Genomic DNA, 24,357 nt, shown 5'->3' with positions numbered 1-24,357 from the left:
CTCTGTGATGCCCAGTCTGATGAAGAGTTCCACAGGAGTCAAATGTTTGCCTGATTGTGAGATTTTAGTGGTCTAATATAAGTATTGCTCAATCTTGTTTTTGGATTTTGTGATGTGTAGAACATAGGCAGTCTTAATTTAAACCATAACTAGACATTTCAGGTGTCTGATATCTGATGAAACATTAATGTCAGCATATGAAGTGTTCCTTACTGCTGTGAGCAGGAATTGATTGGAATAAGTTATGAAAATGTTGAATGCATGTCATCATGAGTTTCTGTTACACATTTTTGTGCAGATATTGTATATGGGGGATACAGTGGTGACTCAATTTATGACCATAATCTGTTCCAGAAGAGGGACATAACTCGAAATGGCCATAAATCGAAGCACCGTTTCCCATAGAAATACATTGGAACGGGATTAATCCATTCCAGGAGGGGGGAAAAAATCACACACACACACACACACACACACACACACACACACCACAGTCAGCCCCATCACAATGCGAGAGGCTGAAAAACAAAGCAAAAAAGCACCCACACCCATGCACAGTCAGCCCCATCGCAATGCAAGGGGCTAAAAAAACAAAGCAAAACACACACACCACAGTCAGCCCCATCGGAAAACACAACCCCCAACCCACCCATACACAGCACAGAAACATAAACCCCCAACCCAAACCCACGCTGCAAAATCAAGTAAATGTACTTACTCATGAGCAGAAAGCACCACCAAGGCCTCCTCCGATGCACACTCTACAAAGAAGCTCTTCCCCGACCAACGGTTAGCCCTCTAATTTGAATTCCCTGCCTCTTTTTTCCCCCTGCCTCTTTTGATCGTGACTGGAATCTCCAGCTGCAAGTCGAAGCAAAATTTTGCAGCCGGAGCTGATTGCAACTTGAAATGGCCGTATGTCAGGACGGTCGTAAATCGAGGCACCACTATATATGGGTCGTTGGAAGCCATGTATCTCTTGTAATGATTTGTTATGCTCCTTGATAACAATAATGTCAGTATTTTTTTAAAAAAGTAAGAAGTGTTTCAAAGAACCCTTGAACAATAAAACACATATGGATACAAAATTCAAATTACTTCTTCCTGTTATGATTTTCCCAATAGTTAACACATGTGTCAAACTAGCATCCCTATGATTTTTGAATAAAAGAATTTTATTACCCACTTTACTGTTTCCATCATGTAATCAGCATAACAGCATGCAGCACATTAAACTTTTATGTAGTTGTTAATTGTTCCAAAACAGCTGTATTATCATTAAAACAGGGAGACAAGGTTGCTTATACTTTGTTCTCCAACAAATTGTTAGTTTTTTAAATGAAATTTTGAACTGCTGAGATGCCTTAAATTGAGGAGACTTCACTTTCCTGTTGTCCTCCTGAATTTTTTGTTGTTTTTGCTGGCTTTTCCATGCACTAATATCCCCCCCCCCCCCGATTTTAATTCCTGGGTAAATCAGGAACAGGGCAAATACAGTAAAAAGGTCATATCTGTAGTGATAGGTAAAGGTAAAGGTTCCCCTTGACAATTTTTGTCCAGTCGTGTTCGACTCTAGGGGCAGTGCTCATCCCCGTTTCCAAGCCAGAGAGCCAGCTTTTGTCCGAAGACAATCTTCCGTGGTCACATGGCCAGTGCGACTTAGATACGGAACACTGTTACCTTCCCACCGAGGTGGTCCCTATTTATCTACTCGCATTTGCATGTTTTCAAACCGCTAGGTTGGTGGGAGCTGGGACAAGCGACAGGCGCTCTCTCTGTCATGTGGGTTTGATCTTACAGCTGAAGGTCTACAGACCTTACAGCACAGAGGCTTCTGTGGTTTAACCCGCAGTGTCACCATGTCCCTCTGTAGTGATAGACAATAACATATGAGTTGAAGTTTTAGTATGGGTCAGCGAAGTTCTGAGGATAGAAATCCTAACCTTGCAGGTGCTGAGCACCACTCCCATGTGTGGGAGGGCCAGGGATGGAAGTAGTGCGCTTTTTCTTCCTTCTGATTAGATCGGTGGATTGTGACAGTCACTAGATTCTAATAATTGTCATGAGTGCTAGTGGCATTTTTAAAACACCTAGATCATAGGTCGGGGAACAGGGATAAATTACCGCAAATGGGGTAAAAGTGAAAATCCTTAGGGTATTGAGCAGAGTGCTACCTCCTTCCCTCCCTCCCACCCCACCCTCTGCAGCCGAACCTCAAATTGTAAGCCATCTCTCTCTGTTACTTCCTTGGTTGTAGCAGGGCACTTGTAAATCCTCCGTTAGATCGGAGATAAGCCTCCTTGATTGGTTGCAGCTGTGGATTAGCCCCAGGCAATCGATCAATCATTCCGGGGCTTCTGAATGACTGCTTCCTCCAGAAATGACTGCAAAGAAGCAGCAGGAGGGAAAGGATCAAGGAGCAAGTAAGGGAAGGAGGGAAGAAAGGTGCCAGAGACCGAGGATTTCATCAAGCTTATTTAAATGTATGTAGAAAATGGAGAGAGGGAGAAAATGGAGGGAGGGAGGGTGGATGGCTGTGTGTGTGTGTGTGTGTGTGTGTGTGTGTGTGTGTGTGTGTGTGTGTGTGTGTGTGTGTGTGTGTGTGTGTGTGAGGGAGAGAGAGTGAGTGATAGAGACTGACTCAAAACTATGAAAAAGAACAGGCAAGAAAAAGAGAAAACTTGAATTAAGGTGGGAGGGGGGAGAGTGGCTTTTTAAGGTGCTGTCTAAGTTTATCATTGCTTTCCTTCCAAGAAGCAGGCACCTTTGAATTTCGTGGCTGCTGACACCCTCTGCAGTGATCATGGAGCCCAAGAAAGTAAAATCTGTCACTGCCTCCATATCTGCCCCTTCTATTTGCCAGGAGGTGATGGGACCAGTGGCCATGATCTTAGTTGTTTTGATGTTGAGCTTCAGACCATTTTTTGCTCTTTCCTCTTCTATCTTCATTAATAGGTTCTTTAATTCCTCCTCACTTTCTGCCATGCTTTTGCGTAGTCAGTGAAGTAGAAGTATATCTTTTTCTGGAACTCTCTGGCTTTCTCCATAATCCAGCGCATGTTAGCAATTTGGTCTCTAGTTCATCTGCCCCTTCAAAATCCAGCTTGTACTTGTGGGAGTTCTTGGTCCACATACTGCTGAAGCCCAACTTGTAGGATTTTGAGCGTAACCTTGCTAGTGTATGGAATGAGTGCAATTGTTCGGTAGTTGGAACATTCTTTGGCACTGCCCTTCTTTGGGATTGGGATGTAGACTGATCTTTTCCAGTCCTCTGGCCACTGCTGAGTTTTCCATAGATGATGATAATAGCTGCCTTGAGTGGTCGAAATGACTAGATAGGCGGGGTATAAATACAATAAATAAATAAATAAATAAATAAATAAATAAATAAATAAATAAATAAATAAATAAATAAATAATAATAATAATAATAATAATAATAATAATAATAATAATAATAATAATAATAATAATAATAATAATAATAATAATAATAATAATAATAATAATAATTTAAAAAGCACACTGGTGATATTGGGCTGTGGCACCAGGGTGGGTGACATGGCCTTTAGCCTGGTTTGTTCCTTTTTGCACACCACACATAGAATGATTAAAGTGGTAGGGAAAGCCCCCTCCCCAATTCTGCATTGGCTGTCTCTAGCAAGCATGTCATTGCCAGCACCACTCTGGTAGCCACTGATGATGATTAAATCCTCTGCGAGCTGGCAAAAATATAATCCAACTTGCTAGGCACGTTGGACACCTTACTACTCCCTATACCACACCGTGGCTGGACTGCAATGTGTTCCAGAAAAAATAGTGCACATCTTTATCAAATTTGGTGCATCCTGCTAGTTTGGTACACAGCCTGTGCAGACTGAGGAGATGGTCCCTATCTGCTAGATGTAGTGGGCGACTCCTGGAGTCATCAGGTATTCAGATGGTAAATTTTGAACATCATCAAATTATAGCCATTTAAAAACTTTTAGAGAACTAAGTGATCAATGGAAGATTGTCACCAAACAACTGAGAAGTTATGCAACTACTCTCCACTCCACTGTGGAGACCTGGCAGAGGCAATGGGATCAAGCAGGGCTTCTTGTTTCAGAAGGATATTTCTCCTCAGGGTTGGGTGCCTGCTCTTTCTAGGCATTTAGCTGGAGAAAAAGGAAGGCCTGGCAAACTGTACTTGATGTAATTGATTGATCATGCTAGTCCACTGATATTTCATTTTTGTCTCAGAATAGGCTTGGACATGAGGACTGCCATCAGATCAGCAACTCTTTAGATAGCTATGCATTTCATGGCAGTCAGGGGTTCTGACCTTTGTTTGGTTTGACACAATGCTGCTCTTTTCTTCTGGCCAACTGGTCTACTGATGGTGGCTAGTTCCAGTCTAGGCTGTGGTGCATCAGAGTAGCCACCATGAGACTATAGGAGCAACTGCATTTACTGTGGCTTGAGTAGACCCACCTGGAATAGTTCCTGACACTGTTCCATCTGCTGCAACATGACTGGTCCCTCCTCAGGTGCAAGTTTCTTGTGCATCTTTCGCAGCAGATGAAGTAAGGGCACTAGAGGCCAGATGATCTTCGAACAGAGAAATCCATCTGAGAGCCAGGCCAGATGTAATGTTCAGGAGAACTGCCCTTCAGGAAGTCTCCAAAGCTTTTTCTATGTTTTCAGTAGCTTAAGAAAGGTATGCAATGCACCTCACTTCCTGACTTGTCTTCCTGTTCCTAGTAGTATTTGCAATCATTCTGCAAGGGTTATAGTCTCCCCGGCTGCCTTTTTGTGATGCATGTCCTTGCCAGATTATTTGCAAGGCAACAACATGGTCATGCCTATTAACTCTTCATCAACTACTAGAGACTTGAAACATGTATGTTATTTTAGCCCTAGGTCTAAAATACAGGTACAGGTTTTACATTTTTCAAAGTGCTGTAACCATATCATATTTCTGTTAACTTTCCAACGGTTTACATGCAAGTAAGTATGTAAGTAAGTAAGTAAGTGATTACACAGCTCTGTCATATTCCTGTACTATAGTGGAAAATGCGTTTGTGTGCATATTTTAAAATTAACTGATCTTTTCTGATGTATTGCATGTGTCTCAAAGATTGCAAGAAGAATTCTGTACTACATCAACCCCGACTGAATTATTCTGCTTTTAGTTATGTGAAGGTAAAAGTAATATGAAATCAGGTCGTGTGCATATCCCTGTGTAATCATACTGATATGCATGTGATAAATTGTCGATCCATGTGATAAATGGATTTGTCATGCACCCTCTGACAGCCTCATCATCTCTCTGTCTGTTAATCCATCTCCTCAAGGACTTATTCTAGCATTCCAAAATTCAGAGCAGCTTATTTTGACCACCATTTCCCTGCCAGAAAATAAGCTTGTCACAGCCTCCTACTACTTAGAAGTCACCGCATATGCAGTTAAATTGTAATGATAGCTTTGGTTTCTATGAGGATGTTTTCTTCTGTAAACATCTTTAAACTTCATTATTATGTAACATTAGATACCAGGTATAAAGAAACACTTTTTTAAGTAGATCAGAGTAAATATACATGAATCGGCAAGCACAAGTTATTTCTTTTAAATAGAGGTAATATAACTCATACTATAAGTATGTGCAGCGATTAAAAGCAAATTGCACATTAAACTTGCTTTTAAAAATGTAAAAATAGCCAGAATACATCCAGTGCCATAACTCAATTGATGTGAATATTGGTAGCAAACTATCACAAGAAATCATTGTAGCTCTTTGCTGTTGCATGCTAGGTTGCATGATTCAGCATGCAACAGCAAATGACTACACTGACTTCCTAACTGGTGGTAAAATTATCTGCTGGGGACATCCAGACTAGTCACCCCTAGAGAGGCCCCAAAAACTACCAACAGGAACTGGGCTTTCTCAGCTGCAGCGCTATAGAACGCGTTGCCTGCTGATATACGCCAGGCTCGCTCCCTTCTGACCTTCAGAAAATGTGTTAAATCTGTGCTTTTTGATGAGGCCTTTAGGAATACTTTCCCCCGTCGACACTGTCATGGATCCATGAGTTTGATGTTGAATTTGGGTTGCTGTTGCCTTTGGGGGTTTTTTCTTTGTTGTTTTTAGTATTTATGTGCTTGTGCTTGGTGGGTGGGTTACAGTGTTCCATTGTTGTTAGTGACCCAAGTAGTGCTTTGTCACAAGATGGGTGGGATAGAAATGCAAACAACAACAATAATTTGATTTTTATTTTAATCTTGATTAATATTCAGTTGTGTTTCAATATAGTTTTGCATAGCATTTTAAACTTCTTACTGTACTGTTTTAATTGTTGTGAGCTGCCTTAGGCCCCCTATGGAAAGGCGGCGTATAAATAATAAATAATAAATATCTGGTTTGGTGGATGAGAGGGCAGTGATTGATGAATGTAGTAGTAAACAGGGAGAAAAAAAAATGCTTACTGCTCTCAGAGAAGGGGAAGCTTATGTAATGTGAATAGGTGAGGGGAGAGGAAGACTAATTGGGTAGCTGAGGGGGAGAAAAAGCTTCTGGATGGGTGGGATGAATTGTAGACCTTGGTAGAAAAGAGACTAAGACATTTCTAAGCCATGGAAAGTTTAAAACCTCTGCTAGCATTTCTATATTCTACTTTTTATATAGAATATATACATTCTTTCTATAGAATATGTATATTCTATATATTCTATATTCCAATCTCTATATTTTAGGTGTATAACTATAAAATACTAGTCAGCAGTGAAGAAATCGACCTCTTTGTGCCACATATTCTGAACTTGTTCCCAGTAAAACATGTGGATATGTAATAGAGTGTTAGTGATCAGAGAACCTTTCTTTTGAAATTGTATTTATTACTAACTCATGAAACATAAAATAGTCCTTCTCTTAGTCTTTGATGCTTCCTCTTATTATTTCCTGTCAGGCATATATTACTTCCTGGCATGTATTCCTTAGTCCTGAATCCTAGCACATTTTCCCAAAGCAGAATTCAGACATTTCTGCTCCCACAATAGGCAGAGAGCACCAGGCCTTGCCTAAACGTGAATCCAGTTACTAACAAACTGACTGAGGCGTAATTGCAGCCTTTGGGTATCACTTGTGATTGGAAGCTATGATTAGAAAGAGGTCTTGGTGGCTCTTCCACTACGTATTTTGTTTCATGACGGGTGGTCTGGCAAGAATTAAGCCAGTTTTCCAAAAATGATATATTTTATTCACGCCAGATTTTTACCACAGATGAGATATTTAAAGTGGTGGTTCTGTGTAATTTTTGAGACACTTCAAACTATGCTGAACAACTTGCACTGTAGGAAGTATTAAATCTGTAGTATTTACAGTATGTGACTGTTGGTTTAACATTTACCAACTCATTCAATAGATCTAATCTAATTAGGATTAGAGATCAGATTAAGGCCCTAACTTTTAAATGTGCTTTTCATAATGAACTGCTGGATAGCTTCATGTTTTAGGTACCTGGAAATTTGATTCCTCACTGTGCCCCTTTGACAGGGGCTGGACTTGATGATCCATAAGGTCCCTTCCAGATCTGCAGTTCTAAGGTCTTTATTATTTATTATAAAAATATATTGTTATTAAGAGTCTGATGTTTGAAAACAGACCGTGCTCTTTCAAAGAGGACATGTTTAAGATTCAGCTTACTCCAGCGTCACAAGTATTTCCACAAAGTTCTCTTTATAAGTACAGTATAAGGTAAGCTGCTTCTCTGCTTTACTCAGCAATGTTTAGTTTGCATGATCCTAATTTCATAAAAGAAGAAGCAGATCTCTTGTCTGGTTAAAAAGATGGTGGAAGCCAGGTTTTTCAACTCTAAATCAGAGGAAAACAACCCAAATAGTGAGTAATTTGGGAAATTAAACACAATACTGTATATTTATTGGATGATCTTTCTGTCTACTCCCAAGTTATTGGATGATCTTGTTTATACCCGGGTGAAGTATAGACTTTACTGCATGTCTTAGAAATGCAGAAAAATGGTGCTGTGGCGAAGAATGAATAGTTTGAATATGTGAATAAAACAAAGAGAAGAATGCATTTATACATATCACCAAAATGTTGCAGAAACAAATTATACTAGAAGAATCACTGCCCAGAAGTGTGCTGCCCAGATGGTTTGCTTGACACAGCACAGCACAGGAACTTTGCGTGAAAAGCTAAATAAATGTTAAGGATTAGCTTAGGTTTAATTGAAAACCTGCATTTAAAATACTATAAAGCAATGCCAGACTTAAAAAACAGCAACTTCTCCAAACCAAACATATTGTTTTCATGGCCACCTGGAGTTTGGCTTGTCAACAGTACCAGGCACTGAGCTCTGATCTCTTCCTCTGAAGCTTAGTGAAAAACAGGTCCAGATATCCCCCCCCTCCACATTTTTAAAGGAGGCCAAGGCCTGCCTTCAATCTTAGTCTAAATTATTTTTGCTTGAATAAAAATACTCTTAAGGATAGGGTATTGTCCCTGTATCACTCATTAGCTGTGAAATAAGTATGTGTCTGCACATGTGTTATGTTCTGTCAAGTTGCTTCCAACTTATGGCAACCCTAATAGAGGTTTTTTTTTAGGTATATGAGATAGAGAGTGGCTTACCACAACCCACTGAGTTTCAATAGCTAACAAAGGAATTGAACTCACGTCTTGGGAACCCTGTTCTACCGACTACATCACACCGGCTCTCAAAACAAGTATAGCACTTTTAAAAATAAAGCAAGTACATGCCTGCTGTGGGTTTTTTGGGCTCTTTGGCCGTGTTCTGAAGGTGTTTCTTCCTAACGTTTCGCCAGTCTCTGTGGCCGGCATTTTCAGAGGATAACACTCTGTGCTCTGGTGTAGTTGGAACAGTACACTTTCCCCCATCCGTCCGTTAGTCCTCTGGTCTTCAAGACAACCTTCAGAATGCGGCCAAAGAGCCCCAAAAAACCACAACAACCATTAGATCCCGGCCGTGAAAGCCTTCGGGAATACAAGTACATGACACTTATAAAGCACCATTTGGGGACAAAATATCTGTTTTGCACTAACTGTGGGGTGTTTTATATAGCGATCCATTGATTTTTATCTGGCCATTTTAGTTTCTGTTTTAGCGATAGTAGTTTAATGGAGGTAAGAAAAGAGCATCATGTTTTTTTGATCAACTTGTACTTGTGCATATGAGAGTCAGTTGACATTGGCACAAAGCAAGCGAAAAAAAATTACCTTCATTTTGCAAGATGAAAATTAATTTAATCTAATAATCTAAGTGGAATTACATGTTAGAAGATCAGAGAAGTGTTGACAAAATTGGTGAATATTTGTGAAGGCCTCTTATTTGTCAGTTATTTCAAATATTTATACCCTGCCTTTTTCCTCAAGAGGACCCAAAGCAGTGTACAATATAAAAAGAAACAATATTAAAACCTTAAATGAAAAGCAAAATCAGAAGCCCCATTTTTAAGAATCTTGTTTTGGACAGCCATTTACTGAGAAAGGGACTTCCTGAATAGCCTTACCCTCTTGTAATGGCAAAACAGTCGGGTAGAGCTTTTCTCCTGGCATGCTTATACTAACTGCTTTTCTTCCTCTGCTATCCAGCATTGTTAACTATGAAATGTGGCAATACAGCCTGAATGATGGTCTCATACTCTGTGAAAATAAATGCAGTGGCTCTTAATCTTATAATGAAATCTGTTCCATTCCCCAACTATTTGCAGTTTTGGATGGATTACATCTAGCCATCCTTCCTTCGAGTTTCTTTGAATTCTTTTGCCATTTTCTCCTAGTGTCTTTGAAGTATTTGCCTGCTCATTTTTCTTGCTCCACTTTATCTGCTTATTTCCAGTAGCCAGAGATTTAGGTGTTTTCAATGAGCACATCAATGTTCCAGACAGAGATACTGTTTGAAATTATCCATGAACCCAGTGCCTCTGAACATTATTGAGTGACATTTGTTTCTGTAGGTTGTGTCTGCTCTGACTAACTGGTTTATTTCAGATTGGCAGCTGGGATTACAAGGTAGTAGATGGACAGTTTGCATGAATTGGAGATTGCATTGAAGCTGTACTACGTCTCAGTTTAATATGCCTGGAATGTACAGAGTCAGATTAGAGCAAGTTGCAAGACTCTGAAGGGAGAAATAAATCCTTGTTTTTGCAAACTGTAATTACTTCTCTGTTTTACCTCATTGACTCTACTGTAATTACATGCAACAGGCATTCTCATAATTAGGCTGGACAAAAGTATGTTTTCATGCACCATTTTCCCCTTCTCATGTGGAGTTTATTTTTAAAATGTGATGGAGTACTGGAGAACTTCAGTCTTTCCTTTCATTTGCTTTTTCTTTTTGAAGTATTCTTTTCTCCACACATACACAATCACATTGAAAAGCATGGTAGAAATAATCACAAAGTAATAATTTCCACACAGCATTTTAGAACAGAGAAAATAGCGTAGAAATTTATTGGCATCTGTACACAATCTTGGATAATTCAAATACCTGAAACTGAAATGCATGCTTTTTAAGCAGACCACGTTCCTTCCTTCCTTCAGAAGGAATTATATCAGTGTTGCACATTTTAAAATTATGGATATATATGAAATATAGGCAAAAAAAATTAAAAATGAATATGTTGAGAAGACTTACAAGTAGGCTACTTCAATAACATTATTTCAGCCATTTACTTGGATCTTCTTTTGTACATATTGTGGGGCATAAATTGCATACACATAAGTGCTGCATTGATTGAATTTCTCTACAGTCACAGGAAATTTGTCCAGTATCCAAATAACGCCATTTTACTTTATTATTCTTTGATCTTCCCACTTTGCTTCAAAGTCTATAAAGTGACTTCCAGATGGTCCAGCTAGAGTTTGTCCTGGTGGGAGACACTGTTCACCAAGTTGCCGAGAACATATGAGTTTCTGAAATGTGTTCCATCTGTCCCAGAGCTTGGAAAAGTCATGATTTTTTTATTTAGACCACAGCAGCAAGAATCCCCTTTCTGGGAGTTGTAGTTCAAAAAAGTGACTTTCAAAACACTGGTTTGCCCATATGGCCTCATCTCCATTCTGTCAGCTAGTACCTGACATCAAGAAGATCTGCAGGAAACAAAGTATATCCATAGGGACAAATCTTCCGTTGATTCCTTGCATTAAAAAAATAAACCGAGAAGAAAAATGAAATAAAGTTTATGTATTCTCAGTCCATTCTACTTGCTATTCTGGTTAGTAGTTCTCATGGAAACATACTTCTCTGAACTTCAAAAATCATTGTTTCTCGTGGTCAGTAGAAGAATAAAGCACAATTGGGCTATCAATGGTCATCCCATAGAGCAGGTTTCCAGCTACATATACTTGGGCATAATCTTTCATGCCTTGGGTTGCTGGGCCCTCCACATAAAGCATGCAGCACATTCAGGTTTTCAAGGCTAAAGTTGTTGCTCAAATGCTCTACGGGTGCCAGTTGTTTGCTTTATCTGACCTATGTCCTCTTGAGGTAGTTCAAACCAAATTTTTGAGATTTATTCTGACTCTACACCTAATGTAGACCGTCGTTTGGACGCTGGCCTAATCACCATAAGAGCACATGCCAAAGTCCACATTTTTAATTACTGGCTAAAGCTTCTCTTCTCTTCAGAGGTCTTGGCACAGATGTCACTTTTTGATTCTTTTCAATCAGAATGGAAATAACAACTTACAAGAGAAATGAGGCAAATGGATTTTTCCACCTATGTTCTTTTAATGATGGGGCATGTCGGTGCTAAAGCAGCACTCAAACAAAGAACCTGGGATATAGAACTTCAAGAGCATATGAGCCAGTCAGGCAAATACAGTGTTGTTACTAATAATGCCTTTACAATATCTTCATATTTGATGAGCACAATGTCAACAAAGACCAGAAGAGCCTTCACATTAGTGAGACGGAATGTTTTACCCTCTAAGCTCAAGGAGGGAAGATTTCAACATATACCTGTCTTGGATTGCCTGTGTCCGTGTAATGATGGTCAAGTGTAGGTCATGTCTTACTGTACTGTCTTTTCTATAGAGATCTACGCGCCAACCTCCTGAGCTCAATAATTCTCAGATATCCAGGGAGACCTGCTTAATTTTACATCAAGCTACTTTTTTCCGATCAAGACTCCCTTATTACATGCTCTGCAGCAATTCTGTAGAGCAGCAATGGCACAGCACTCCCTTATAGTATCCTGAGTTCACAGGTTGACTGGTTTTAGCATGAGGGTGGTCTATTGTTGAGTGTAGAGAAATGTTGTGGTCCCAACTGAAGGGAGGAACTATTTACAGACCTTTATAAATATGTAGGAAGGACTCCCTATAACACAAGGACCCTATCCAAACCAGTTTGCCCTAGATGATGCAGTGGTTCAAAGGATAGCTATAAAATGCTGTATTTGATTCTCCCCATATTTTACAACCAGTACACAATTATTTGTTGTACAATTTTTAAATTACATTTTTATATTTTAACCATATAATATGTTTTATGAACTGGCTATACACTTTTAGAATTGCATTTTGTATATTTTAACCACATAATATATTTTATGAACTGATTGTACTTTTTGAAATGCATTTTGTATATTTTAGCCACATAATATGTTTTATGAGCTGGTCATCTGACCATAATAAATAAATTCAATTCAATTCAAATCACTGTTGATTCTTAGTTTGCTTTTTCAATGTTAGTGGCAAGATTAAAATATTAGTATCATCATTATCATCTTAGAACTGCACAGCTGGAAGGGACTTACAGTTCCATAATAGAAAATTGGTGTATGGTTCATCAGACCCAGCCCAAATTGTTATGTTTAGAAAAGGTGTAAGCTATACTATTATAGTGTAATTATAGTGAATGTCTGCTCACCAGTAAGCTTCAGTTATTTCAGTTGGGACTATTCTTGGAATAAAAGAGTGTAGGATCATGGCACAGTTTTGTTTATGTGTGTGAGTTGAGAGAATGAGAGAGGGAGTTGCCTGCTGTTACCAGGTTATCTAAGGAAAAACAAATACTGTATACTGAGCTTGAGCTGCTTCTGTAATAGTAGATTTTTCCAAATCATGACTTGCCCCACAACCTGCCTGTGCTCTCTGGACTGTGGTACAGCGAGGCTACTGGGAGGCTGGTTGAATATCCAGGGAAGGACAAGCCATACCACACAAGTAGCCTTCCATTCACACAATTTGGGATCTGTCTCATTATTACTTTTTGAATACAATTCAGTATTCATCCCCCCTCTGTTTTTAACTATTTCTAAAGTTTGTTAAACTCACAGTTGTAAAGGACAGTAACCCTGGACACAGTATATTTAGTTATATGATTATCCTAATCGTAATACAATATAAATAAAACAATGTGAGTATAATTGTTTTTGTGTTAAGGACGTTGTTAAAGATTACAAAACGGAAACTGTAACACTACCTTTATACAGTAATTGCATTCATGCGTACTGTACTTAACAATTTGTTCACCTAAGACGCAATGGGATTAAATCCCAGTGACATTTCCTTCACTTTGTTCTCATCCCAACCTGTTTGCTGGTAACACCATTGTGTTTCACTTGATTGCCATCTAGACTTGTCTATTTGTCCAGCAGAACTAGTATGACACAGTGGAGACTGGTTTGTCTGGATATAAATGATCCTGGTTCAAATCCTTCCTTGGATGGCTTTAGGGTCTGCACTTCCTCTCAGATTCATTTGCCTTTCAGAGGTTGCTGTATACAAGGACAAGAATGCAGAGCAACCTGCTGTGAACTATGAAAGATGTGAATAATGCCATAAATACATAACTGGTAACTATCTGACAGACAAAACTTCCTTTTTTTATTTTTGTGCCCCAGCTCTCTCCTTGAAGCTGAGACCATTCCAGCACTTAAGAGTTCCATAATAGAAAATTGGCATATAGGTTTTCAAGGACCCAATGGAGCCTTTTATGACCTAAACCACAGCTTGGGAAGAACATATTGATATTAATGTGTAAATGCTAACTTGTTACTTTCCTCAACAAACTGGGAGAAAAGGCATGAATTTATCTCACACTTTAAAATAACTTTAAACATACCATTTCCAGTGTAAGTTTGTGTTACTCCTCCACCTCCTCCTCAGAAAGAAGGCATTCATACTCTTTTCTATAAGAATCGGTTCTGTACCAGTGGTTCTCAGCCATGGCACTTCAAATATTTATGGACATATCAAGTCCAGAACCCCTAGTCAGCACAGGCAAAGTTTCTGGACTCATATAGGTTGCATGAGAGTAGCTGGTTGGAGATCAGCAGTCATTTGTGAAAGTTGTTGAATCAACGCTTCTATAGTATTCTGCTAAAAAAGTCTATTTGAAAGTGATCAAATACGTTATTTGCTACAACACTTTTGCTAAAGTACTGTTTATTTTAAAAAGTATAATTTAATAATGCTAAGTCAATGTATTATAAATAATATTAATTGAGCAGATTCTTGTTTAAATGTTAACAGCAAAAAATTAATCTCCCAATTTTTAATGATAAACATTAATGAATTAATTTTCCAGGGATAATGTTTCAAGTTCTGGCAGAATTGCATACACAGTTGATGTTGTATCTTGTTTGATAATTTAGGAAAAGTTACTTTTTGTGGGCTGTGAAATTCTGGGAGAGGTAAATGCAAAAACTTTTCAAAGATATGGTAATGATTGATAAACATGTAAGTTATTTCATTAACATTAAAAACTTCTGTTAAATCTGATTCATGCAGGGTTTTTCAGTCGTACTGGAGCTGCATTAATCACTCTCATTATTTTCTTTAAGACTTGTAGTCAGTATTCCCTTCCTTCTCTCATTTTGTCTCTTGACTTCCCCCTCCTTCTCATTCTGTTTTATAGTCCTTTTCAGACATAAACACGGAGGGGAAGCAATTTTGATTTCATTTCTGAGTGGTGCTGCGAAGAAAAGTAACAAACATCTGTTTTTGCCCTAACTGCATCCATATGTTCAAACTCTCTAATACCCGTCTCCTGAAGAAATTTACAACCCTATTTGGTGGGTACTGCATACTGTTGAATTAACTTTTTTCACAGTTAACGCAGAGTGCTTTAATTTGTGCCAGGGCTCAACAAGCCTCATCCCTACTAGCTGTTTTTAATAGTAGGACAAAACACTAGAACATGTGAAGTAGTTTAAACATGGTTTCAGAGCATGTTTAAAGTTCCATTCCTTCATCACTGCTAAACAATTGAGTCTTGTCTCCACATCTTTAATATTAAAAGGTAGACAAAACATGCAGTACACAGTCTTGGATCTCACACACCTCTTTTATTAGATGCTTAAGACCCCCATATCTGTGCGGGTTCCATGATCTACCTTGGATGCCTGAAACAGCAGATATGAGGGAACCCTATATTCAACATACATGGGGGTGGGACAAAGGCTGCAAGAAGGTACTCTTGCATATTATATATAGGTCTGCAGCAAACCATGGATAAGTAAAAAATGCAGATACTAATTCTGTGGATACGGGGGCCTTACTGTGCTAGAATAAGTAAAATATTTAGACCAGAGGTCCCCAACCCCCGGTCCACGGCCTGAGCCGGATCGGGCCGCGAAGACAGACCTCCCACCCACCACATGCACTCACCCTCGCAAAGGCTGTTTGCGCCTGTGTGCACACTCATGTGCATGTTCAAATGGGAGTGTGGTGCTTGTGCGAGTGTGCACACGCTTGTACAAGCCCCGCACTGCCATTCATGCATGCTCATGAGTACACGTGCACCTGCACAAGCGACGTGTCGCTGTTCGAGCATGCACATGAGCACGCACCCTCACAAGCACTGCACCACCATTTGCACATGCACATTAGTGCACATTCATGCACAAGCATCCTTGTTCGTGCATGCGCACAAGCGCGGGGTATGCCCCGCCTTCCTCAGCCGGTCCGCAGGGTGAAAAAGGTTCGGGATTGTTTAGACAATGGAACTACTAATTATATTAGAAACAGAATTACTTCAAGGAAGGCTGAATGCTGAAGGCAGAGGAAAGCAAATAAATCTTTCCACATGTACATCCTAGTAACTTATTATTTTCTGTGTGAAACACAATCAGCACAAGTGATCAATACTTCAATATTTGTCGCTCCACGACACGTACAGTATTTCAGTTTAATATGTTGCAAATGTTGTATACTCCGTGTGTGCATGTCTATATATGCATAGCAATGAATTGTAGAGGAGCCTCATAGCTCACTCTGTTTTATAGCATCATTTTAAAGCACCTGAAATAATTAAAGAAAGAACCAAAGCTTTGTTACTGGCAAAGTCTAGTTAAAAAAACGGTCTTTTACTTCAGGAATATTTAAGACACACCTTTCAAAATTACTCTTGCAGTTTTTTATGAATTGTAGCTGAAGCAAAAATAAGTTATAAAATGTTAGTTCTAAGTAGGTGGTACTGGTTAATAGTGTTGCTTTTTTACTTAATGATGAGGTTAGAAGTTTTGTACGAGACAAAAGCTGATATGATAAAGTAAAGACAAATTGTCTTTCCAGGACAGCACAAAACAAGAGAGAAGCTTAGGGTGCAGGAACAAGTTACAAAGAGCACAAGGTGCTATCAAAAGCAAAAAAAAAAAAAAAAAAAAAAAAAAAAAATACTGTATTTACTTTTTCCTTCCCAATGTGTGCTTATTTTTATACCTACACATGTGTTCTGTGATGGAATTCAAAGCACAATGCATACATTTTCCAGATTATCAACAAGTATAAGGAGCACAGGGCCATGTATTCCATGCTTCCTCAAGTGTGCCCACCTGTGCTAATCTTCTTGTGCTTAAGGGAAAGATCTGAAAAAGACTTTATGAAGTTGGGTCTACAGTCATTCTCCTCCTATTAAAGTAAACATGAACAGAAACCTTCAGACCTCTGTGCCCAGTACAGCGAGGGCCATGTGTGTTGCCCCATGCTCCCTACCTGCATTGATATTGCCTATTTGAACATGTCTGAATAGCGTCCTATCCACAAGGCAATCAAAATTGATCTGCCGTGTTTCCCCGAAAATAAGACAGGGTCTTATATTAATTTTTGCTCGAAAAAGTGCATTAGGGCTTATTTTCAGGGGATGTTTTATTTTTTTTCATGTACAACAATCTACATTTATTCAAATACAGTCATGTCATCTTCTGGTTGCTGCCCAATGGTGGAGGGCAGAGTTTCACTTAACTGGGGTTTATTTTTAGGGTAGGGCTTATATTACAAGCATCCTGAAAAATCATATTAGGCATATTTTCAAGTTAAGTCTTATTTTCGGGGAAACAGGGTAGTTAGCTTCAGTACAGTTATAACATCATGTCCCGATGGCCCTTTCCTCCATCTGACATATCCCAGATATCCTGAACTGCAAGAAATATGAATAAGTGGACCTTAGACAAATCAAGTCTGAACTTTCTCTGGAGGCAAAAAATGACTTATTTGGGGGCAACAGGGGAAGAGGATGACCAAATTTGAGATGGAGCCACAGTCTTGAGTCTGCAGTAGCTGAGCAGTGCTGTTGAAGGTCACTATTTCACAAGGTTGTCATAAGTCAGAAGCAACTTGATGGCATTAGCATCCAAGCATTCTGGGTATATTATTGCCAGCATTAACGGTAGTGTTATGTCTTGCCAATCTACTTAAAAAGACACATCTCGGGCCACTACTTGCAAGTATCTAAAACCATAGATTACAATTGTCTTAAAATATCTGATGAATTAAACAAAAATAAACAAGCAACAAAACACAGACAGCTGTTTATACTCTGAAAGTTTCAAAACAGGGCAGGCACAAGAAAGGGGAAAATTGTTTTATTGTATTTCAGGATGATTTTCTGCTTAATTATATAGCATATTTCTCTTTATTATCAAATACAGATTGGCCTTTATTAGAAAGATACAACTGAATTCTAAACCAAATCAGACTGATTTAAATCAGATCCAAAGTGGTTTGGATTGGTCCAGATTAGATCCTTATTGACCCAAATAGCTTCAGATGTGTCCATTGGTCTGGACACTTTAAAAAGCCAGAGAGTGTTTCTCCAAAATGTTGCAAAACAGCACCATGCAAGGAAAATAGTGAGCTGATATGATGGGAGGAGGGGAGCTAAATTTTGCTCTTTGACAGCTCTAGCTTGCTATCCTAGACTTTGCATTTATAGGGCTTGGTGTTGGTGAAGTTAAATATTCACTTTTTGCATACCCCTCTTCATTTTCTTACCTTTCATAGCAAACCACAGAAAAAACTGAAATGAGTGTTCTGCAGATTGATATTTGTCTTGATTAGGTCTCTGCCTCTTTACTTTGAAATCTTTTGTTTTAGCAAGTTGAATAGTTTAGCCCAGACCTTTTTTTAAAAAAATCTTTCTTGTTACTTTGTTTAATGTACTTTAATTTCTGTGTCATCTTTCCACAAAGAAGAGACCCAACACTAAATTATTTATTGTACAGTATATGGATTCATTAGGTAGTGGCCCTTTCCCCCCCACCGAAGCTTCCACTCTGGACTGGGCAAAAATATTTATTTAAAAGAAGTTTGTGGGAATTTGGTAATGGTTCTCTTTACTATAGCATTTGTTTCTTCTATTTTCATTGTATCAGTATTCGTAGAATCATAGAATAAATAAGTTGAAAGGGACCTATAAGGCCATTGAGTCCAACCCCCTGCTCAATGAAGGCACCTGGATTTAACCTCCAGTCCTCCTTTCCTAATTCTTTCCCAGTCAAGTTCCATCCTTATTCTTTGTACTTGTTTATTTGAGTAAGTCTGTGTGTTGTTTCCTGTGTTGTTTTGAGAGTAATAATATTCGACATTGGCAATTTCCTTATTCCCTTGTACCTTTCCTTTAGAAATGTTGGTGCTGGCTCTTTAGAGCAGTCATTCTCAACAGGGGCCATGTGGCACCCTGACTGGCCCTGGCACATTTGAAGGGCACCATACACTAGAACTATAAAGGGATGTGGTGGCGCTGCGGGTTAAACCGCTGAAGCCTCTGTGCTGCAAGGTCAGAAGACCTGCAGTCGTAAGATCGAATCCATGCAACAGAGTGAGCTCCCGTCGCTCAACCTAGCAGTTCGAAAGCATGCAAAAATGCGAGTAGATAAATAGGTACCACCTCGGAGGGAAGGTAAACGGCATTCCATATCTAGTCATGCTGGCTACATGACCATGGAGGATTGTCTGTGGACAAACGCTAGCTCTATGGGTTGCAAAGGAAGTTATGACTACTAGAATATGTGTATTGAATCAGTGGGAATCTGGTAAGTTGGTTCCTCTGTAAGTTCATTGATTCAACTGCCAGTTCTGATTTACTACATTAAAGAACAGGATTCCAGCCAATGAAGGAACAAAGATTTGGATGTTTGGATTTGGATTTGGGACTATACTGGATCAGATCAGGTCTGAATCAGCCCTGAATTACGTTTCAATTCAAATAATAGACTCAGATCTTGAACCAATCTCAAGAACCCTTGTATAGCCCTTGCTTACACTGTTATATCCAAATAGAGTTTTCAATCTAATCAAGACTTTTTCAGTCATAGTAGGTGATGAAATTATTTTCCCCCTTATATTTGAACTGTATTCCATTGGTACTAGTTATGTCACTGATACCAGCTGGAATGTATTTTAAAGGTAACATGCTTTGTTACCTTCTTCCGTTTTGGGATAATAGTGATGCCTAGGGTGAAACGTTAAAAGTACATGTGAGTTTTTCATAGTACCTGTAAAATATTAGCTTTTGTTGCCTGTCTCCACATCATAGAAGCAAAATAAGCCAGTTGAAGCGAAGAAAAATGGAGCCCATACAGGGAATTTCTGATTGTAATAGCTGGTCTCTGTTTAATATCACAGAGCTGAGTTGAAGTTTTGCAGTTTCTCATGGAAATAGCATCTACAGTACTAAAAAGATTACCTCATTCTTATTACAAGTGCCAAGCACTTAGCCCCACTGTGCACACATAAGTTTGACTTTCAAGATGAAAAAACCCAGAACTGTAGAATGACATTTTCAGGTGACAGTTACAGTTCTTTTGCCTGTAATTAGCACCTCTTAACATGCAAACCTGCCTATATCTTTTCCAGGCTGTTGAAGCTCAGATCCGAAGTTTTGGACAGACTCCTTCCCAATTGCTCATAGAACCACATCCTCCAAGAAGCTCAGCCATGCAGGTGGTAAGTTAGTTGTCAGGACAATGTTGTGTGCATCAGTAGCTGTAAATTTGTACTCGAGCACACATACACACACTCTTTCCAGTACAATATATATATATAAAAATATACTTTTTCCTGTAACCTTAAATAAGCACATTATAAAGTATAAAACCGAGCTCATGTACAAAATGAAACTACTAAAATGCAGAACTTACGTAGTGCATTAATTATCTATTCCAACCACTGGTAATTCTATCATTCTTAAAGACATAAACTCTTCCCTCCATCTTCTACTTGGTAGTAATTTTGCTAATAACATTCACTCAAATTGCATCTATTGACTCTGCTGGAAAAAAATTGTTCACTTCTTAAACTGGGTGTTAGACACACTAAGTACAGTCCACATGCACTGACTTCGATGGGAATTTGTGACTTGTCATCTTTTGGTTGTGGTATATACCCAGTGTGTGATTTTTGTAAGGGTATTTTGTGAGTCAAATCCATAAATTTCATTGATTCAAATGGGCCTATTCTATCTGCAACTTCCTTTGCCATGGTAAGTAATAGTTAGAGTAGGCCCATTTGAATCAGTGGAACTTATGGAAGGGTTGACTCCCCAAACCTCTGTTGATCCAATTGGCCTACTTTCCTGTAGTTTACTATGCTAAGCAACAGGATTTTGTCCATCCATTTTTACATTTCATGATTTTTATTTCTTGATTAAAGTTATTTCTTATTCCAGATACCAGAGAATAATCTTTTCCGAGCAATATAATCTTACTACAAATGCACACACATACATCATAGGCTCTCAAACAACAAGTAAAATGTATTCTCGAAGGCTCTCTGTCTGTATTAACATATCGGGTTTTCCCATCACAAAACAAAACGTTTTACCACCGTAATGATTGGGTGAATCAGTAAAAGTTTCACTGTGTTTTTTTTTCTGGGTTATGTGTGGAGAAGAAATTAGAGGCACCATGGGCTGTGTTAAGTGCACAAGCCATAATATGCACCAGGTGTAGTAATTAGCAGTCACATGAAGGCTGCCTATTTGTCTGGTTTGGCTGCTGTTGCTGTATCCCCTTGTGTTTTCACACCATCAGATAGCTGGATTTAATTGAGGCCACATCAGATGAGACATTACTGACACCTTTAATTGAATGAGCATCCAGGGAGGATTAACTCATAATATTGATTGGCTTTTAGCCACTTGCTCAAAAGGGTGTCTGGTTAGCTTATTAGTTGTTTTTATTTACACCTTTATGCAAAGATTGTAAATAGGAATTCTTACTGCAATATTCTTTTCTAAGTACTTCTGATAACTTTTAAAAAAAGCAATAATAATAAAAATGCAAATTTACTTAATTTTCTATTAGTTCTGTATCAAACTATGTTAAATGTGCACTTTTATATACACATTTACATGTTTGTGCATGTATTGCAATACTGATGATAAATAGGTGAAAACTACAGTATTACCAGTGAAAACTATTATCAGATTCCATTACCAGTGAAAACTATTATCAGATTCCATTAACAGTCTTATACATGATTAAGAAATATTGTTTTCAGATATATTCCAAAATAATACTAATAAACAATCAAGTCAAATGCCACGTGAACATCAGTTCTATTTAGAGCATTGTACTGTACATTAAAGCCATCCTCCCTTGCAGCCCAGTCAAGATCCTCGTAATCATTAAACAACAAAAACCAAAAACAGAAGTACTGTGGTATCTTTAAAACTAACACATTTATTTTGGTGTGAGCTTTCACAGATTGCAATCCTCAAAAGCTTGCACTGAACAAAAATAGTTAGTCTTGGAAGATACTGCACTGTTTTGTTTTTTTCCTGAAACAGTTTAACCTCTCTGAAAACCACTACATAATAGGATCCAAACACTTGCACCAGCAGTTTATGTAAAATGTTGTTACTACAAAAATAGCCCTCATATCAAGAAAGCACCACAAAATATGAGGGCTAATGTGGTAATGACATTATGCTAGTGCATTTAGATCCTTAAACTTTTGGAGGCAAGTTTCAAAGATCTAATGATAATACTGTGTGAACATTGAAACAACCCTTGACATTTCTTTACCTAAGAACTATGTGGAATTAATTGTTTGCTCTGATGTCCCCATTATCTGGTGTTGGTATTATATGTGCTGGTCTGTTTGTCTTATGCCTTCAGCTATTTTCTTCCATTGGAGTCCTGGTTGCTTTTTATACATTGATTTTTTAAAAAAGAAACATACCTTTTAGAATATTTTTCGTTAACATGTAAATGTATAGGTTTGGATCCTATTTTCTTGTGAGCAAAACTGATCTCACATAATAATTTTGTTGGTAGAATGTGGGAGGCAGTTTTTGTAAACTCCTATTTATTTCTGAGCCCTCCAGAGGTTTAGGGGGCTCTACCTGTAGAGATTGGCAGGTTGTGCTCCATTCTGAATGGGGAAAGTAGGATTGGATGACATTTACTGAAGAGCAATTTGGAATCCTAACAGCAGCTTTTGCAATGTAATTTAGTTGTACCAGAAATATATGCTAATATATATGGAAATATATGGAAAAATCATGTCCTGATATCCTTAAATTTATTCTTATATGTTTACAGTCAATATACATTGCTTATTTAATTTTGTGTGTGTTTCCCATCTCTAGTTTTATTCTGTGCACATCAATACAGCTTTTGAAATTCTCTGGGAGCAGGAATTCTTTATGCTTCATTTTATTTATTTCTGTGTTGTGATCTGCCTTTCTTGAAACACTGCTTCTGTTAATCTGAAAGCTGTACTATTTGCAAAAACACAGGCAACTGGAAACATTATTGGTGCTAGTGAAGGTTCCTATACATACTGATTTTAGATCTTTATCTTTTTCCACATGCAATTAACAACAAATATCAAAGTTTTCACTGAAATGAATATTAAAATGTTTCACTGAAAAGTTTCCATGAGCCTGTCATAAATGCATTGGAATTTGTTTGCAGCTTGGTTCTTGCTTGTTTTAATTGGGTCTTCCTTCTTTTGTTCTGTCTTTTCCTTCCTATCTTCTTTGCCTCTTCTTTTCCGCATGTGGTTTGGTCTTGTTGTGCCCACTCAACAGTATCTCCTTCTGCAGAGTCCGTTGATGTTCACAGACCAAGCTCAGCAGGATGTCATCATGGTCTTAAAATTTCCATCCAACTCCCCTGTCACACATGTAGCAGCTAACACCCAACCTGGCTTGGCAAATCCTGCTGTGATTACTGTCACTGCCAACCGTCTGTTTGCTGTGAATAAGTGGCACAGCCTTCCTGGTAAGTATGGATGTGCATGGGGAGAACTTTTGAGTTTGTTTTATTTCATATTCTTTTGGGGGGGGGCTCCTTTGTTTTCACATCTTTTGGACACCAGTTCTTTCATTAAATATGAAAGGGACTGTCTAATTTGAATTATTTCATTCCATATTTCCCTTTTTGTGTTCTGTCTTACACTTGCTCAGAAGTCCTAAAGACCCTTAAAATGGGAGTGTGTGCGGAAGGTGGGGATGTAGAATGAAACACATTTACACTACCTCCTCTCCCAAAAACCAAGAAAAACAATGAAGCAAAAAAGGCAATAATACAGTCAACAAACACAACTAGAATATAAAGAGATTTTTCTCCCCCGTATCATTGATGTCTTCTTTTCACTTCATTAATACCACTATCAGCAGGTAGCAGCAGTCAAAAATAGTCCATGAAAAGAAAGGATAGGAATCCCCAAGAAATTGAGGGGATAAATCAAAAAAATAATCCCAAGGAGGCAAGCTGGCACAAAAGGCAGGCTGTCCGCTGGCAGAGCAAACATAATCTTAAGAAATGGTGGGAGGGAAAAGTCTCCCAAAAATCCAGAAAAAAACAGAAACGATTCATAGGCACAGAAGGAGAGCACAATCAAAATAGAGGGTGCCATGGAGCTCAGCAGAACACATCTCACTGACAAAGACTAGCACGAACAACATTCTTCATTGGGTTCCTACCAATTCAGGTTCTTCTACAACTCAAAATTCCCTTTCCCCTCTGAGATGTTCTAATTGGCTACTGAAAGTAGCCCTTATTACATTATTTAATTAAACCCTTCCTCGGTGATTTGACAGATAATGTGAAGAAAAGGGAGATGAAAGAAGGAAACACACAAGAATGTGAAGCTTC

The 24,357-nt window shown here is 38.5% G+C and overlaps 1 protein-coding gene across 5 annotated transcripts in view; it reads left to right on the top strand.

Moving 5' to 3' along the window:
- LRBA (LPS responsive beige-like anchor protein) overlaps nucleotides 1-24,357 on the top strand; it is a 456,729-nt gene that overhangs the window by 398,730 nt on the left and 33,642 nt on the right. For 3 of the 5 annotated variants that reach the window (XM_078394767.1, XM_078394765.1, XM_078394769.1), the window contains 2 exons: nucleotides 20,108-20,197; nucleotides 23,289-23,481. In XM_078394767.1, coding sequence (XP_078250893.1) covers nucleotides 20,108-20,197; nucleotides 23,289-23,481 — 283 coding nt within the window. The remainder of the gene's footprint in view (nucleotides 1-20,107; nucleotides 20,198-23,288; nucleotides 23,482-24,357) is intronic. The other 2 variants (XM_078394766.1, XM_078394768.1) reach the window with 2 other exon arrangements.

Source organism: Pogona vitticeps, chromosome 5 (assembly GCF_051106095.1).
Source record: "Pogona vitticeps strain Pit_001003342236 chromosome 5, PviZW2.1, whole genome shotgun sequence".
In the NCBI taxonomy this organism is placed as follows: Eukaryota; Metazoa; Chordata; class Lepidosauria; order Squamata; family Agamidae; genus Pogona; species Pogona vitticeps.
The sequence above is the reverse complement of the archived record's forward strand: the minus strand, read 5'-3'. Positions and strand labels throughout refer to the sequence as shown.